The sequence below is a fragment of the Psammomys obesus genome, unplaced genomic scaffold, assembly GCF_907164565.1.
Source record: "Psammomys obesus unplaced genomic scaffold, mPsaObe1.curated_primary_1811, whole genome shotgun sequence".
In the NCBI taxonomy this organism is placed as follows: Eukaryota; Metazoa; Chordata; class Mammalia; order Rodentia; family Muridae; genus Psammomys; species Psammomys obesus.
This window is the reverse complement of record NW_026585687.1, coordinates 1,438,240-1,453,907: the sequence shown is the minus strand read 5'-3', so window position 1 is coordinate 1,453,907 and position 15,668 is coordinate 1,438,240. Positions and strand designations below refer to the sequence as shown.

The window sequence follows — 15,668 nt, the reverse complement described above, 5'->3', positions numbered from 1 at the left end:
CCTCTGTGGCCTGTCCCCAGTGGGAGGTGATCAGAGAGCTTGCCATTGAGTTCATGCCAGAGAAATTTCCTGTTCCCCTTACTAGGGACCCCACTTGGAGACTGAGTGTATGTGCTACATCTGAGCCAGGGTTTTAGGTCCTCTCCATGCCTTGTCCTTGGTTGGGGGATCATTCTCTTTGGGGGATCAGAGCTCAGTTTTTATGGTCTGTTGGCATCCTTTTGAAACTCCTGTCCCCTCCAGGTCTTTCTGTCTCCTCCTTCTTTCATAAGATTCCCTGCATTCTGCCCAAAGTTTGGCTATGAGTCTCAGTCTCTGCTTTGATACCTCGATCAATAGAGTCTTTCAGAGGTCATCTGTGGTAGGCTCAATCCTCATTCAGAAGGATAAAAATGATAGACATCAGAAACAGGAGAAGACACAGATCAGGACAGGGTCAATGAGTCTTTAGGGGATTACCAAACTCAGGAGTCAGGATACTAACAATCTAGTCCAAAGGACAACACAAGCAGCATCACGAATCGGCATGACAAGTCAGTGAAGGCTGCAAGACTTGGTTGGATTGTTCTAAAAGTTCTCTTGAATGCTTCTGTCTATGATGTCAAGTGTCCAAGCTTGAAAATCAGCGCAGCAATGTCGATTCAAAAGGCCAAGCCTCACTTGTTTGTGGGCCTCTAAATATCTTCTCCCTCATAGTCTACCCACGCTTGTTCACAGCTGGCCAAAGTCATGCTCCTCACACGCGGGAGCTCACAGCAAAACATCACATGCCTTCTCACAAGCCAACCTACAGTAAAACATCATGTGCTGAGCTTGCAGCAAAACAGCACATGACAAAACTGATTCTTCAAAGAAATCAGAAACCTCCACTTCATGCTGTGATGGAGGGGCTTCACACAGAGGGAGAAAAGCAGGTGTTCTATCAGGATCTGCTCAGTTAGTTCTCTGGGACTGAGGGTAGAGAGTTATGAGAGGCCACACAGAAGGTTTATCAGAGAACTATGGATGAGACTGTAGGATTGTGCTTGGAGGAATGGAGGGAGAGATGAAGCTCTCTAGTTAGCCTACTTGCTTCCCTGAGATGGGAGCTGGGACAAAGCAATGAGTCAGGGAAAGAAACTTTAAAGGGTAAGATCTTTGTCATCAGCTGGAGGTGGGTACAGTAAGGGAAGGGAGATTTGTTATTTTGCTGCAGAGCTGAGGCTAAGAGTAGGGGATTTGATTTGGAGGACAGAGAGAGAGGAAGATCGGAAATTAACCTACCAGCTTCCTTGTCACCTGTGGGTTCCCAGGGAGACCATGCTCAAGTTGGGGGTTGGGATCAAGCAATGAGTTGGGGGAGGAAGGTTGGGAGAGGAACATTTATGAGATCCACTAGAGATGAGGTTAGGGTGGGAAGCTGCCACTGGTGTTCTGCTGCAAAGTTGGGATTAAGACCTGGAGCATTTGATTTGGAGGAGCAGGAGAAGTAAAGATCTTCAGCTAGCCTCCCTGCCTGTCTTGCTGGAGTGGTCTGTAGTTTTCCAGGGACTGCCTGCTGAAGTTTGGGGTCTGGGACAAAGCAATGACTGGGGGTCAGGAAGATGGGAGGGGAAGATCCCTGTAGTCTACTGAAGATGGGATGGGGAGGGAGGCTGCAGCAGGTTTTCTGCTACAGAGCTGGGCATGAGGCTGGGGACCAGATTTTGAAGAAGGTAGGGAGAGGTGAAGCTATGGGTTTAGTCAACCTGTTTCCATAACCGTAGTGGCCTGCAGGTTCCCAGGGAGTGAAGCTAACTTAATTCTTAAAGGAAAGGAGGAGAAAATATTTTTTACTTTGTCTTGGCAATGCCTTTTTGCAAGTGATATCACAAGCTTAGACAACCAAAATTAAAATAAATAGGATAACATTAGATCAAAAAGCATTTATGCAGAAAAACAACCAACAGTGTGATAAAGGAACCTATAAATATGGAAGAATTGCAATTATATGTCTAATAAATTAATATTAAAACTCTGTAAGGAGCTCTCATACAACATGCTAGCAAAAAAATTTCAAACTTAAAAATGAACATAGGATCTGAGTGGACATTGTTTAAAAAGAAATAATATAATGACCAAGAGCCATGTGAAAAAAAATGCTCAAAATCACTAATCACCAGGGAAACCCAAATAAAAAGCAAAAGTGCAATCATACTCATTAGGATGACTATTTTCAAGAAAATACCAGATAAATAATTGGGGTTATGGAGAATAGAGAACCATTATATACTATTTATGGGATCATAAGTTGTTATAGCTATTATGAAGAAATATATGGGGGTTCATCAAAATATCAAAACTGAAACTGTCATGGTCCAGCAGTTTTTCTTGTGGTTGTGTATGATGAGGCTATGAATTTTACATGTCACAGAGATGCTGGTGCTCTCATGTTCATTGAAGCATTGTTCATAGTACTCAGTATATGAAGTATTAGTGAATGAATACATGGATACAAAAATTTGTGTGTGTGTGTGTCTCTGTCTGTCTTCTGTGTCTGTCTGTGTGTGTGCATGCAATTGGGTATTATTTAGCTTTAAACATTTTGGGAAATTTGCCATTTGCAATAATGTACTTAATCTGGAAGATATTATATAAAATTAAATAAACCAGACACAGAAAAATAGCATACAATTTCACTCCTGTATTGAATGCTAAAAATGTGAATATGAAGATACTCAGAGTAGAACAGCAATTATTGGAGGGGCACAAGGAAACAAAGGAAATGAACAGGGAGGGGTTGGCCAAAAGTGCCAAAAATGCAGTAATATAAAACAAGCAAGGCTAGTGCAGCATAATCACTATTGGTAATAATTCTATATGGGTTTGTGGGTGTTGTTGTTTTTTTCTTTTCACTAAAGATTTTTTTAACTTTTTTTTATTTTTTCTTAGTTACACTTTATTCATTTTGTATCCCCCCATAAGCCCCTCTCCCCTCCCCTCCCGATCCCACCCTCCCTCCCGTTTCTGCATGCATGCTTCTCCCCAAGTCCACTGATAGGGGAGGTTCTCCTCTCCTTTCTGATCTTAGTCTATCAGTCAAAAGTGGCTGCATTGTCCTCTTCTGTGGCCTGGCAGGGCTGCTCCCCCCTCAGGGGGAGGTGATCAAAGAGCAGGCCAATCAGATTATGTCAGAGGCAGTCCCTCTTCCAATTACTATGTAACCCACTTGGACACTAAACTGCCATGTGCTACATTTGTGCAGGGGTTCAAGGTTATCTCCATGAATAGTCCTTGATTAGAGTATGAGTCTCTGGGAAGTTCCCTGTGTTCAAATTATCTTGTTCTGTTGCTCTGCTTGTGGAGTTCCCGTTCCCTCCAGCTCTTACTATTTCCCACTTCTTACCTAAAATTCCATTCACTCTGCCCATCAGTTGGCCATCAGGCTCAGCATCTGCTTTGATAGTCTACAGGGCAGAAGCTTTCAGAGGCCCTCTGTGGTAGGTTCCTAGTTTGTTTCCTGTTTTCTTCTTCTGGCTTTCTGAGGCCCACTGTAGCAGGTTCCCAGGTTGTTTCCTGTTTTCTTCTTCTGATGTCCATCCTCTTTGCCTTTCAGGTGGGGATTGAACATTTTCGTTAGGGTCCTCTCTCTTGCTTGGTTTCTTTTTCACTAAAGATTTTTAAAGGTTTATTTTATTATTATTGTATATGTGTGGATATTTTGCCCGTGTGTATATTTGTGCATCATGTGCATGTAGTGCCAGTAGAGGCAGAAGAGGGGCATTGGATCTCCTGGATCTGGAGTTACAGGTACATGTGAGCTGCTGTGGACTTTGGGACCTGAACCCTAGTGTCCTCTGGAAGAATAGCCAGTGCTCTTAATCACTGAGCCTTTTTCCCAGCCCCAATAATTCTATATTATACATAAGAAATTTGCCAAGGGTAGATTTGAGGTACTTGTCCACATACAAAAAGGTAACTGTAAGGAGATAGCTATGCTATTAATTATCTTGCTTGTAATTATCTCCCCATTCATCATATTGTAGATGTTTATATGAGCACTGAACGATGCTGGGCATAAAAATTAGAGGGGAATTGCTTTGCTTTATATTTGTCTTGTATGTGATATTCTTCCATAAACTTAGCTTTGCCATTTTTCTGTTGCAGTTATATTTATGTAAATGTATTCTTTTTATTGAAATAAATTTTATATATTATGATCACACTTTTCCTTTACCCCAGATCCTCCCTGCCCATTTATCTCAATGCCCTTTCTTTTCCCTTAACAGCACACGCACACACACACACACACACACACACATACACACACACATACACACTCACACACACTCACTCTCTCTGTCTCTCTTGGCTCTCCCTCTGTCTTGTATTTGTCTTTGTCTCTGTCAGTCTCTCTCTCTCTCACACACACACATACACACACATGAAACCGAAATATACAAGCAAAAGACCAACAAGACAAAAAGGACCCTAAGAAAGCAACATTTAGTTCGTTTGTGTTGGTCAACAACTCCTGAAAATGGGGCCTACCCTGAAGTGTGGTTAATATACCCAGTGAGACTCCACTGGAGAAGACTAATTTTTCCTTTGTAAGTGGTTATCAGTTGCAGATAGCTTCTTCGGTAGGGGTGGGAATTCATTTTCACCTTCCCCTTTCAGCACTGGGACACCCATCTGGCTTGAACCTGTGTGGGCCCTGTGCATGCTGCCACAGTCAGTGCCACGGGCTTTACCTTTTAAAAATCATTCTTCTAAAATGATTAAAAAATAACAACACTTGTTCTAGAATCATTGTTTTGTGACTTACTGATTGTCTGAAACTCTTAATATGGTGCAGCTCTTTTTCTATTTATTCATCAAGCATTTTGAGTAACCAGCATAGTAAAAGTTCTTTTTCAGCTTTTGTTTGAGAATTGTAATTACAGAATCTATGAAGTTTGTTTACTACTCTTTTTCCTCTCTCCCCCACTCTCTTTTTTGCTTTCCTTTCTCCCTTACTCTTCACCTCTAACTAGTTTCTCAGCAGTTGGAAAGAAAACCAAATTTTATGGCAGTCGTACTTTTAATACTTTAACCTTGATTAAATGTGTATTAGGATTATATCACAGCTGTTTTTCCTGAAGAATGTACTGAGAGGTTAATTTAAATGTTTTATATTTTGATCACAGATGAGAATGATTAGATAATAACAGTGTTCACACACAACTTATGGATATTGTTAAAAATTAAAAGCATCAAGGAGACATAATTGTAAGCTTACTTTTGTTTCTAAAGTTTCAGGAATGCAGAACATGTAAATGACTCAAATCCCTTGTGGGTTTTTTTTCTTCTTTATTTCTACAATGCTCAGAATTCAACTTAGGGCCTGTGCATGCCAGGCAGTTTATTTACCATTGGCCTACATAGCCAACCTTTTTCATTTCTTTTATTATTAGTTAAATCTTCAGGTATCATAAACAGTGAGCATGAGTTTAATTATAAAAGTTAAATATTATAAAAGTATGTAAACAGTAATTACTAAATAAATAACTAGCTTTATTTTTTGCAAAGATTGAATTTTATCTTAAAGAAAACACAAATGTAGCAATAGATTTTGATTTTGTTAGGCTTGTCTCTTGGGTCTTGGTCACATTTACATAGAGTTAATTTTGTCTAGTAGATCTTGTTTAGTATTGGTATTCATTTTATAAAATGAGTATTTTATAAATACTCATTTGTATTTATACATTATACAATGTAATACTACATTGTACTATGTAGTATTTTATAAATACTACATAGAGATACTGAGTATCAGTATTTACTGAGTATCTACATAGAGCAAGGTATGTTTAATGATTAGTAGAAAAATGCTACTAGTATGAGAGTATGTGATATGCTTAAATCACAGATTCTCTTCCAAAATGTTTTCTTTTTAAAGATGAAATCAACACAAGGTCTCCAGAGTATACATTTTAAAATAACCTGTCTCCTAAAATAATCTGACAAGTTGCCGTTTCTGCCTATTGAATTTCTTTGGTATTTGTGCATGTTTGTCAAGTCTGTTATCTGTTATTGGTGATTTATTGCTTCTTTTGATGTCCACTTGCCTGAATGTAGGAGCTTACAAGAAACAGGGAAATGGAGTAAAGCTTGTATAAGGTCTGAATGTGGAAAATGGTGAGGAAAGCAGTGAAGTGTCCAAAAGGCATTGTTATGGTTAATTTTAATTGTTGACATGACACAACCTGGAATCATTTGGATATGAGTCTCTTGGCCTATGGGCACACCTGTGTAGAATTATCTTAATTAAGTTAATTGATGTGGGAAGACCCAGCTCACTATGAGTGTCATCATTCCCTAGACACGAGATACTGAACTGTGTAAAAGTGGAGAAGTCAAGATGAATACCAGCAAATAAGCATGCATGAATTACTCTGCTCTTGACTGTGGATGTGATCTGACCAGCTGTTTGAAGTTTCTGCTTTAATTTCCCCACACTAATAGACCATGGCCTAAAACTGTGAGCTGAAGTAAACCCCTTTCTACCCAGGGTTGTTTTTGGTCAGGTTATTTTATCACAGCAAGACGTTAAACTGGAGCAGACACTGAAGATGGATAGTTTGCTTACTGGGGTGAAACTGTTAGAGAGTATTTAGAATAAGAGAGGTTTGTCATGGCAGTTCACATATAGATACCAATAATTTTCCTGATTCAGAGAAATGCATGTACATGTATATATATTTATATATATAGAAAACATATAATATATAAATATAAATTTATATATAATATATTTATATATAAATATGTATACATTTTATATATTCGTACACAGATTGATAGATATATACTGATATATACTGATATATATATGTATGTATGTATATACTGATTCTTAAATTTCAGAATACAAGGGAGCTTATTTTGTCAGTATTGGGTCTACTTCTTTGCATATGTCAGTTTTTTTGTTGTTGATTTGGAGGTTTTTTGTGTTTGTAATGTATAACATTGATATATAATTCAATTACAGCTTAAGTAAAGCCTATTGCTTGCCATTTGTGAGAGACTAGACCTAACACACTTTCCCCTACTACCTAATGTCATAGTAAACTGAAAATTTTATTCCCATAGATTCTTTTTTTTAATATTTTATTTATTATTTATACAGTACTCTGCCTACACATATGCCTGCACACCAGAAGAAGGCACCAGATCTCATTATAGATGGTTATGAACCACCATGTGGTTGCTGGGAATTGAACTCAGGACCTTTGGCAGAACAGCCAGTGTTCTTAACCTCTGAGCCATCTCTCCAGCCCTCCCACAGATTCTTAATCCAAAACATCACACAAACAGTCCCAATACACTCTTTGAAGGACTCTGAAACTTCCTTTAGAAACTTCATAAATCAGGCCTCCATCACTTGCAGTGCTTTCAACATTCTTATCTTACAAGCTCCTATAAACCATCTCATTAAGCACTGAGTATTTTTGTACCCTAAGGTTCTAAAAATTTTTCTACATCCTTACCATCCAACGTTTCCTTTATATTAGCCATTTTGCTTGGTAAGGTGGACTGTAAAAGCAGTGTTTGTGTATTGTCTAAGAATTTTGAATACTTTCTCAAATCTTAGCTATTTGTGTTTAATCTTTTGAAAAGTTTCTTCTCTCCATTAGCTCATTTAGTGATTGGAAGATTGTTTTCTTTTGGTACCTAAATTTTGCAGGTCTTTATAGAGCATGACTATTTGCAAAGGTTTTCTTGCATTCAGTAGATTCTCATTTCACTCTATTTTTTTTTCCTGTGCAGAAGCTTTTTAATTTCATTCTTACTTGCCAGTTCTTGAAGTTTTTTTTTTCTGTACTTTTAGAGTCCTTCTGAGAGAGTACTTAGCTCTATGCCTATATCTTATATTGTACTTCTGTTTGTTCTAGCAGTTTCAAAGATCTAAGTCCTACATTAAGGTCTTTGATTTGTTTTGAATTTATTTCTTATGTGGACTAAGATAGACTTACTTTGTTCTTCTCCCTGATATCAAGTTTTCACAGCATATTTCTGGAAGAGTATGTTTGCTTAACAAATGTGGATCTTTGATACATTGGTCCAGAATTAGATAGATGGAGTCTGGAGAGATAGCTCAGCAGTTAAGAAAGGTTTACTGTTGAGTTTAGTTCCCAGTGCCCACATCAGGTGGCTCACCAACTGGCTGTAACTCAATTCAGGGGATCTCACATCCTTTCTGATATTCATGACCTCTTGCACACATGTATTACACATGAACTCATGTGGGAACATATACATAAATTGCTAAAAATATGTATTTTTAGCTGTGTAGGTTTATGTCTGTGTCCTCTATCCTGTTATTCTGTATATGTTTCTTTCTTTTAAAAAAAAATCTGTTTTTTCACAATTTATTCATTATATATCCCAATTGAAGATGCCCTCCCTCATCTCCTCCCAGTCCTACCCTCCCTCTTCTTCTTCCCATCCCCTTCCCCTAGACCATTGAAAGAGGGAATTCTCCCCCTCTCCCATCTGCCCATAGCTTTTCAAGTCTCATCAGGACTGCCTGGATCCTCTTCCTCTGTGGTCTGGTAAGGCTGCATCTCCAAGGGCAAGTAGTCAAAGAGCAGGCAGTGGAGTTCATAACAGAGGCAGCCTATGATCTCCTTACTCATGAACCCACGTACAGACTGAGCTGCCAATCAGCTACATCTGAGCAAGGGATCTAAGTCCTCTCCATGTATGGTCTTTGGTTAGTGCATCAGTCTTTGCAGGAACCTTGGGGCTCAGATTTTTTAGCTTTCTTGGTCTCCTTGTGGGGCTCCTGTCCCCTCCATTTCCTTCTATCCCCTATATATGTTTCTTTGTGACAATCCCATTCTCTTCATCACTAAATCCCTATATTATAATTTGAGTCAGGTATTATGATACCTCAAGCATTATTCTTTCTGCTTGTATTAGCTTTGTTTGTGATCATTTGTATTTTTATATAAGTTTTAGGATATATCTCTAGATCTGTGAAGAATGTAGTTAGAATTTTGATAGAGATTGTATTAAATTAGAAGCTTCTTTTGCTAATATAGCCATTTTATAATATTAATTCTACTAAATGAGTATGAAAAGTTAACAACCAAGATCAACCATCATACTTATGATATACGATTTTTTTTTATGTGTCCTTAAATTTTGCTTACAAGGATATTTTTGTGTCTATGCTCATAAAGGAAATTTGTTTCTAGCTTGATTCTTTTTGTCCATACCTGGTTTGGGAAAAGTGTAATACTTGCTTCATGGAATATATTTGGTAGTGTTCTTCTCTGTTTATTTTATGAGACAGTTTTAGCAATATTTGTGTTAGCTCCTCATTAAATATGGATAGCACTCAGCAATGAATTCCACTGGGAAGACCTTCATTACAAATTACTGCTTCAGTCTTATTGACTGTCTTCTTGATTTACTTTGTTTGGTAATCAGATGTATTTAAACATTTATTTGTTTTTCCCAGATTTCCCAGTTCTTTTTAGAATACACATTTTAAAAGTGTTCTCTAATTATCTTCTTAATGCATTGATTGGAATCTGTTCTAACATGTCTCTTTTAATCTATAACTTTATTATTGTAAGTCCCCTTTTCTTTCTCTTTTTCTCTATTCAGTTAGTTTGACTAGGTATTTGTCAACTTCGTTTACCTCATAATAGAACCACTCATGGTTTGAATGAGTCTATATATATATTTAGTATATATTTCATTAACTTCTGCCCTAATCTTTATTTCTTGCCATTTGCTGCATTTGCGTTTGGCTCATTCTTTTTCTAGGATCTTAAGGTGTATCATTAGGTTATTTATGTGATATCATGATTATATATGTATATGCACTTATAGCTGTAGACTTTATTTTTAGGACCGCTACCCCCCATGTTTGTTTCTTTGTTGTGTTCTCTTGTGACACTGCCAAAAGCTCCCAAATCATCAGTACCAGAAAGCAAGTATCAGAAAGATATTTTAGAGTCATACACTCAGTGGTATTATTGTGAATTCAAACAAATAGATAAAATACAGAAACCTATTCAGGATTTGGATGAGAAAGTGGATCAAGCACTCAACAAATTGTAAAACATGGAGAAAAAAATACAAGAAGAAACTGAAACTCTGGAAAAATCAATTAGAAGTGTTAGAAATGAAGATCAATCAATCAAATATAAAAAAGATAAAGCAGAAACTATCACCAATAGACATGACTATACAGAAGAACAAAATTCAGGGATGGAGGACAAGGTTAAAAGAATAATTAATTTAGACATGCATTCTAGTAAGAATGACTAAAACTTCCAAGAACTATGGGATAAGTTTACGAGAACAACTAAAAATTTTCCAGGTGGAAGAAGAAGCTGAAATAAGGACTAAGGATGTACACAATTTATTCAATGAGATGATGGCAGAAATTTCCCTAAACTTAGAGAAAGAAATGGACATTCAAACACAAAAGGCATTTAGAAACTCAAATAGACGTGAATAGATGCAACCTCTATACAACATATCATAGTCAAAATGTCTAAAATACAAACCAAAGAGTCAACACAAAAAACAATAAGGGGAAATGGTACCTCATCTAAGTCAAACACCAGAATTACATCAAACCTCATTATCAACTTGAAAATCTCAAAAGTGTAGAATGAGATGTTTCAAGACCTGAAAACAAAGTAATTGCCAACAAAGATTGTTGTACTCTGATAAGTTATTTCTAAAATAGAAAAGTTAGAACATTTCAAAAACACAGAAACAGCTAGAGAGATGGCTCAGAGGTTAAGAGCACTGTCTGCTCTTCCAAAGGTCCTGAGTTCAATTCCCAGCAACCACATGGTGGCTCACAACCATTTATAAAGAGATCTGGTGCCCTCTTCTGTACATGTACACAGACATTGTATACATGATAAATAAATAAATCTTAAAAAAAACCACAGAAACAATTTACATCACAGGAACCAGCACTAGTAAAACTTAATAGGAGTATGATACACATAGAGAGAAGAAAGACAATCTAATTCATGACAACATGGGAAAAGTTAGTTTCTTGGGAGGAATAAATGAACAAAGGAGAATTAAAAAGAAATACATTGTGTCTAACAAATCAGCAAATGTCCCATATTAATACGGTTAAGAAGAAAACACTACTTATAACCTAACCAAATGGAACCATGACCAGCAAATCCATAGGAAATATTAAATATCTCTAAATAACAGTCTTAAAGACATATGGCCTTAATTCATTGTTTAAAGGCTACCTTCCAAGTGGCTAGATTAAACAGAAAACAAGATCCAACTATTTGCTGTCTCTAAAACACGTAGATCACGCGTAAGAACATCCAAATAGAATCCAAAAAAGAAGAGCTTTCCTGCTATCTGATAAAGTAGATTTCAAACCAAAACTACTTAGAAGAGATGAAAAAAAAAAAAAGACCATTATATACTGATAAAGAGAACCACTTCTTAGGAATATAAAACAATTATAAATATTTATGGTGCTTACAACTTCATTAAAAATACTAAAAGGCATTAAAAGGTCATATAGGCCCTGATATAACAGTAGGAATCAGCATTATCACATTCTCATTTTTAAATAGGTTTCCTAAACTACAGAACAACAAACTTCAGAGTTAAATCAGGCATGATACAAGCTAAACCAAAGCAACAATTATAGTGTAAAAGTCTAGAGTAAAGCAACAAAAATAAAGTAGATACTATAACCACAGTCATCATTCCTAGTCACCATGATGTAGCTTTTCACTTCTCCTGGTTTGTCTTCTGTAGCTGTCTCTACAGATGGGGAAGGAGGTGAAAGATGCTAATCCCAGTAATTCAAACAAATTAGATTTTCATATTAGACTTTTCCATAATTCATCAAATGGAGTAGCCCCACCTAAATAGTTACAACTTTGTCTCTGGTATTTTATGAATTGTTCTTTCTATTAATTGAACTTTCTGTGACTAAGGCTTTGAGGAAGTGTGGAAGGCCCACCCACTTGTCACTGGTTGGCTTCTTCTGGCAGCATCTGTTGGCTGTGCTATGTTGAATATCTTTCTTCTGCTATTTTTCCTGTAGCTTGCCCAAGCAGTGAAAGGGGTGGTGTTGTCTCAAGCTATTAATTTTAGGGTATGTGGAAAAACAAATCTCAGCTCCAGGCTTCGTAGCTTATCTCTACATTTGCATGCCCCATCTCTGTTCCACTGGCCATATCTCTGGTTATATTATAGTATATTCAAAACCTAGTTGTGTCTGTTTAGCCAAGTCCAACTCTCTGTAACCTTTTCTTCTTGTGAAACCCATGACCAGGAGGAGGGAGCACCTACCTGGCAGGTAACTCCAACTCTGGTCTGGCGGCACGATGAGTCGGAGGCATTGGTTAATGTGTAAAGCTATTTAAAAGAGAAGTGATGTTGAAGACTTTGAGGATTTTAAAAGTAAGAACAAATAAAAACAAAGACAACTAGAGGAAATAGCATATGTAAAGAAAATCCACTTGGATATTTTAATGAGTGATGTAATTTGTACCTTATCCACATTTTTTTTCTTTTTAGGCATGTATTGAACATGTTACCAGCTCTCTAATTTTGACGTATGCTTTTGAACAAAAGAATAATCTTAGAATATTAATTATCTGCTCTGAAATTCTATCCTTATGTTTTAATCTTTTCAATAGACTACACTGTCATTAAGAAATACTACATGGCAGAGATGGGGAAAAGACAATTCAAGACAATTACTGGACGCAACAAAGGTAAAGATTTAACCAACATTTCTACATGTATTAAGAAAAGTGTGCAAGCCCACGGAACATTTACCAATTTGTGCTGCATATTTACTACATATTTTACATTTTCCAAATACTTTCCTTTTTTCATGTTTTTTTTTTTTTTTTTTTAAATAAATACTGGCAGGAAGGTATGTTTCCACTAGGGATGCAGAAAGAAATCTTGGTATTTTTCTGCCACTGCAGAAATCTGTCTGAATCCCTTGAGATCAGGGCCAACTAGAGTAACATTTCCAGAAAACTTTTATAAATGTAATGGCAGCTTGTTGACACTCAAATTTATTCTAATTTGTATCTGGTACATGGAATGTTGCCATTTTCAAGTTTGTGAAGTTCCTTTACATTAGAAGATGTTCAGATGGTAGAATGCCAAGGGATTTTAAGTTTGTTAGAGCCTTCAGGATAAGTGATGCTGAGTTTAAATATTGGTGAGGGCTGTTTTTTTGTTGTTGTTGTTAACTTACATGAAAGCTATCTTTCATAATTCCCGCTGCTTCAAAATGAGACATGTAAATCTCCATGATAGAAGAACAAAAAGTTAGAAGGCCATTTGCATCCTCATAACTTTATTGTTTATTCTCTTTAGTAATTATTTGCTATTAAGGCACAAAGCTTTGTTCTAATTTATGGAAAGACTGTACAAGTGAATTTGTTTGCCAGTATTAAATTAAATCTTTAAGTAGAAAATTTGTTCAGACTTTTCATTATCCAAAATATCACTAAATTGGTTTATATTTCAGTCTTCTGCTTCATTGACAACCTCATTATCTTGTGCGATATTCACCAGAAGCCTTGCTAAAACGTGTTGCTTAGCCTTTTAGAGGAGAAATGTCAGAAAATGATGCTGTCAGAATAAAAATCACCCCTTGATGTTTTCTTTGTAAAAAATGCTTTATGAATGTTGATCTAAAATCGATAATATTTATGACAATTACTTTTGTTTCTCATTAGTAAGAATAAGAAGATACTTATGTTTTAGAATTCCTTGGCTCTAAGCTGATACTGTTACTCTGTATATACTATCAATGTATATAAGTGTTTGTAAAGAACTATGCTCTTGTTCATTAATTATTGATTATTAAGAATATTACAAAAACATTTAAGTATTTATTTTATTTAGTATTTTAATCATAAAAACTTTCATTATTAGAAAATCTAAATGTTAAGCCAAATTGTCATTATCTTAGTAAATGTTACATTTTTCTAAATGATTACCTTGTTAGCTCTTATGTTTTCTCAAATGATTTTACTTTATGTACCTCTGATTTTATAATATTAAAGTCTTTGAAAATTTTACAGTAGGTAAGATAATAGGGCTACTCAGGAGAGTTTATGTAGCTTTTATTTTCTAAGTTAATCCAGAAAGCATTGAAGTCTGTTTTGCCTATATAAAAGATACCATGGTATGTATACCATAGGAGATAAAACTGACTCAAAAAGTATTTTTCTTAATTTTAAGAAATTTACTATGCAATAGTAAATATATTCTAAATATGTATATAAGACACAATAATATAAATGATCAGTTGTATAAATTTAATTTTCTTAATTATGAAGATATTTATGCAAGGAAAGCAAGTGAGATATAAATCATTAACTATATTATACTTGCTTGTTTGGATACGGCATTATAGTGAGTGACAGAAAGGGAGACAGGATAAATTAAGTAAAACTAATGTTAGCTAAATCACTTAAACTTATTTCATAGGCTATTTAGAGAAAGTAACTTAAATATTTGTTATATTTATCTATTCTTTGTATAAATTTAGCTGTATGCTAATTCTGGGTTTAATCTACCAGTCCAGATGCAATGCCCTTGAATTTATTTTAGAGACAGTTGTTAGATTAGATTTAAGACATCTGAAATTCTGTAATACCTAATAAATATAGTACTTGTTATAATTTCTAATTAGGCTCTCCAGGCATGGCCATTGATAGAAAAGAGAACATGTTGGCATGGGCACGCAGGAGGAGGACTCCATACTGACCCAAAAGAAGGGGTAAGAATGAATACCAAACCTTTCTATACTAACTTTAAAAAATAATTCTAAAAGGAAATTCTTGATGATTGTACTTGAGTGGAAGATGTGTCTTTACTATTATCATATTGTAACACTTTTTGATTGGCTCATCCAATGATGCTTTCTCATACAGAAAAATCCCATATAAATTGGCAAATATTATACAAATGTTTTTTTTTTTTTACTTATAACAAAAATTCATGGTTGATTAAAATTTAAAAAAGATTCATGGGGGGTAGGGAGAGGCTCCAAGATGACAGTGACCAATGTGTACCATATCTGAGGAGCAGAGGATCAGAAACGCTTAAACTGGTGATTGGATGAGCGGCTGTAGCCAGAGCATCCATTTTGACGCTTCCCAGGCTAGAGGGAAAAATCTGTGAGCTAGAGGGACAGATTGGATCCAGGGCCCTTCCACCCCATGTGGACATCTCTGCTATCTGAGAGTGGCCATTTCACTTGCTCTGGCAGTGGCTGCTGCAGCTGAGGTGGGGGGCCAGCGAGTACTTAACCTCAGGTACAGGGCCTCCCTACTCTAGTGGCCAATTCTGAGAGTAGAAAAATCTTGGGACCTCTATGCTTTCCTCATATGCCTGCAACTGAGTGCTCCTGTGAGGGAGTGCATGCAGAGCCCCAGATCGGAGTTCCTCTACACTAGCCACCAGACATTGGATCCCTCCCCCATATGCACTCTGGGCAACTCAGGGATTCCTGGGATAGCATTCTTAACATTTAAGCCCCTGTTCTATGGTTCTACCAGTAGAGTTCAGGCAAACAATTCCTGGAGCCAAGATAGTACAGCCCTTCTTGCTTAGATTCTTTAGGGATACAAAGTGAATAAATTGTAATAAATAAAAAATAAGTTAAAAAAGAA

At 36.3% G+C, this 15,668-nt stretch overlaps 1 protein-coding gene across 1 annotated transcript in view; it reads left to right on the top strand.

Annotated features, from left to right (window-relative positions):
* Abcb7 (ATP binding cassette subfamily B member 7) overlaps nucleotides 1–15,668 on the top strand; it is a 119,840-nt gene that overhangs the window by 41,985 nt on the left and 62,187 nt on the right. Inside the window, exons 2-3 of the mRNA XM_055592441.1 lie at nucleotides 12,663–12,740; nucleotides 14,687–14,773. Coding sequence (XP_055448416.1) covers nucleotides 12,663–12,740; nucleotides 14,687–14,773 — 165 coding nt within the window. The remainder of the gene's footprint in view (nucleotides 1–12,662; nucleotides 12,741–14,686; nucleotides 14,774–15,668) is intronic.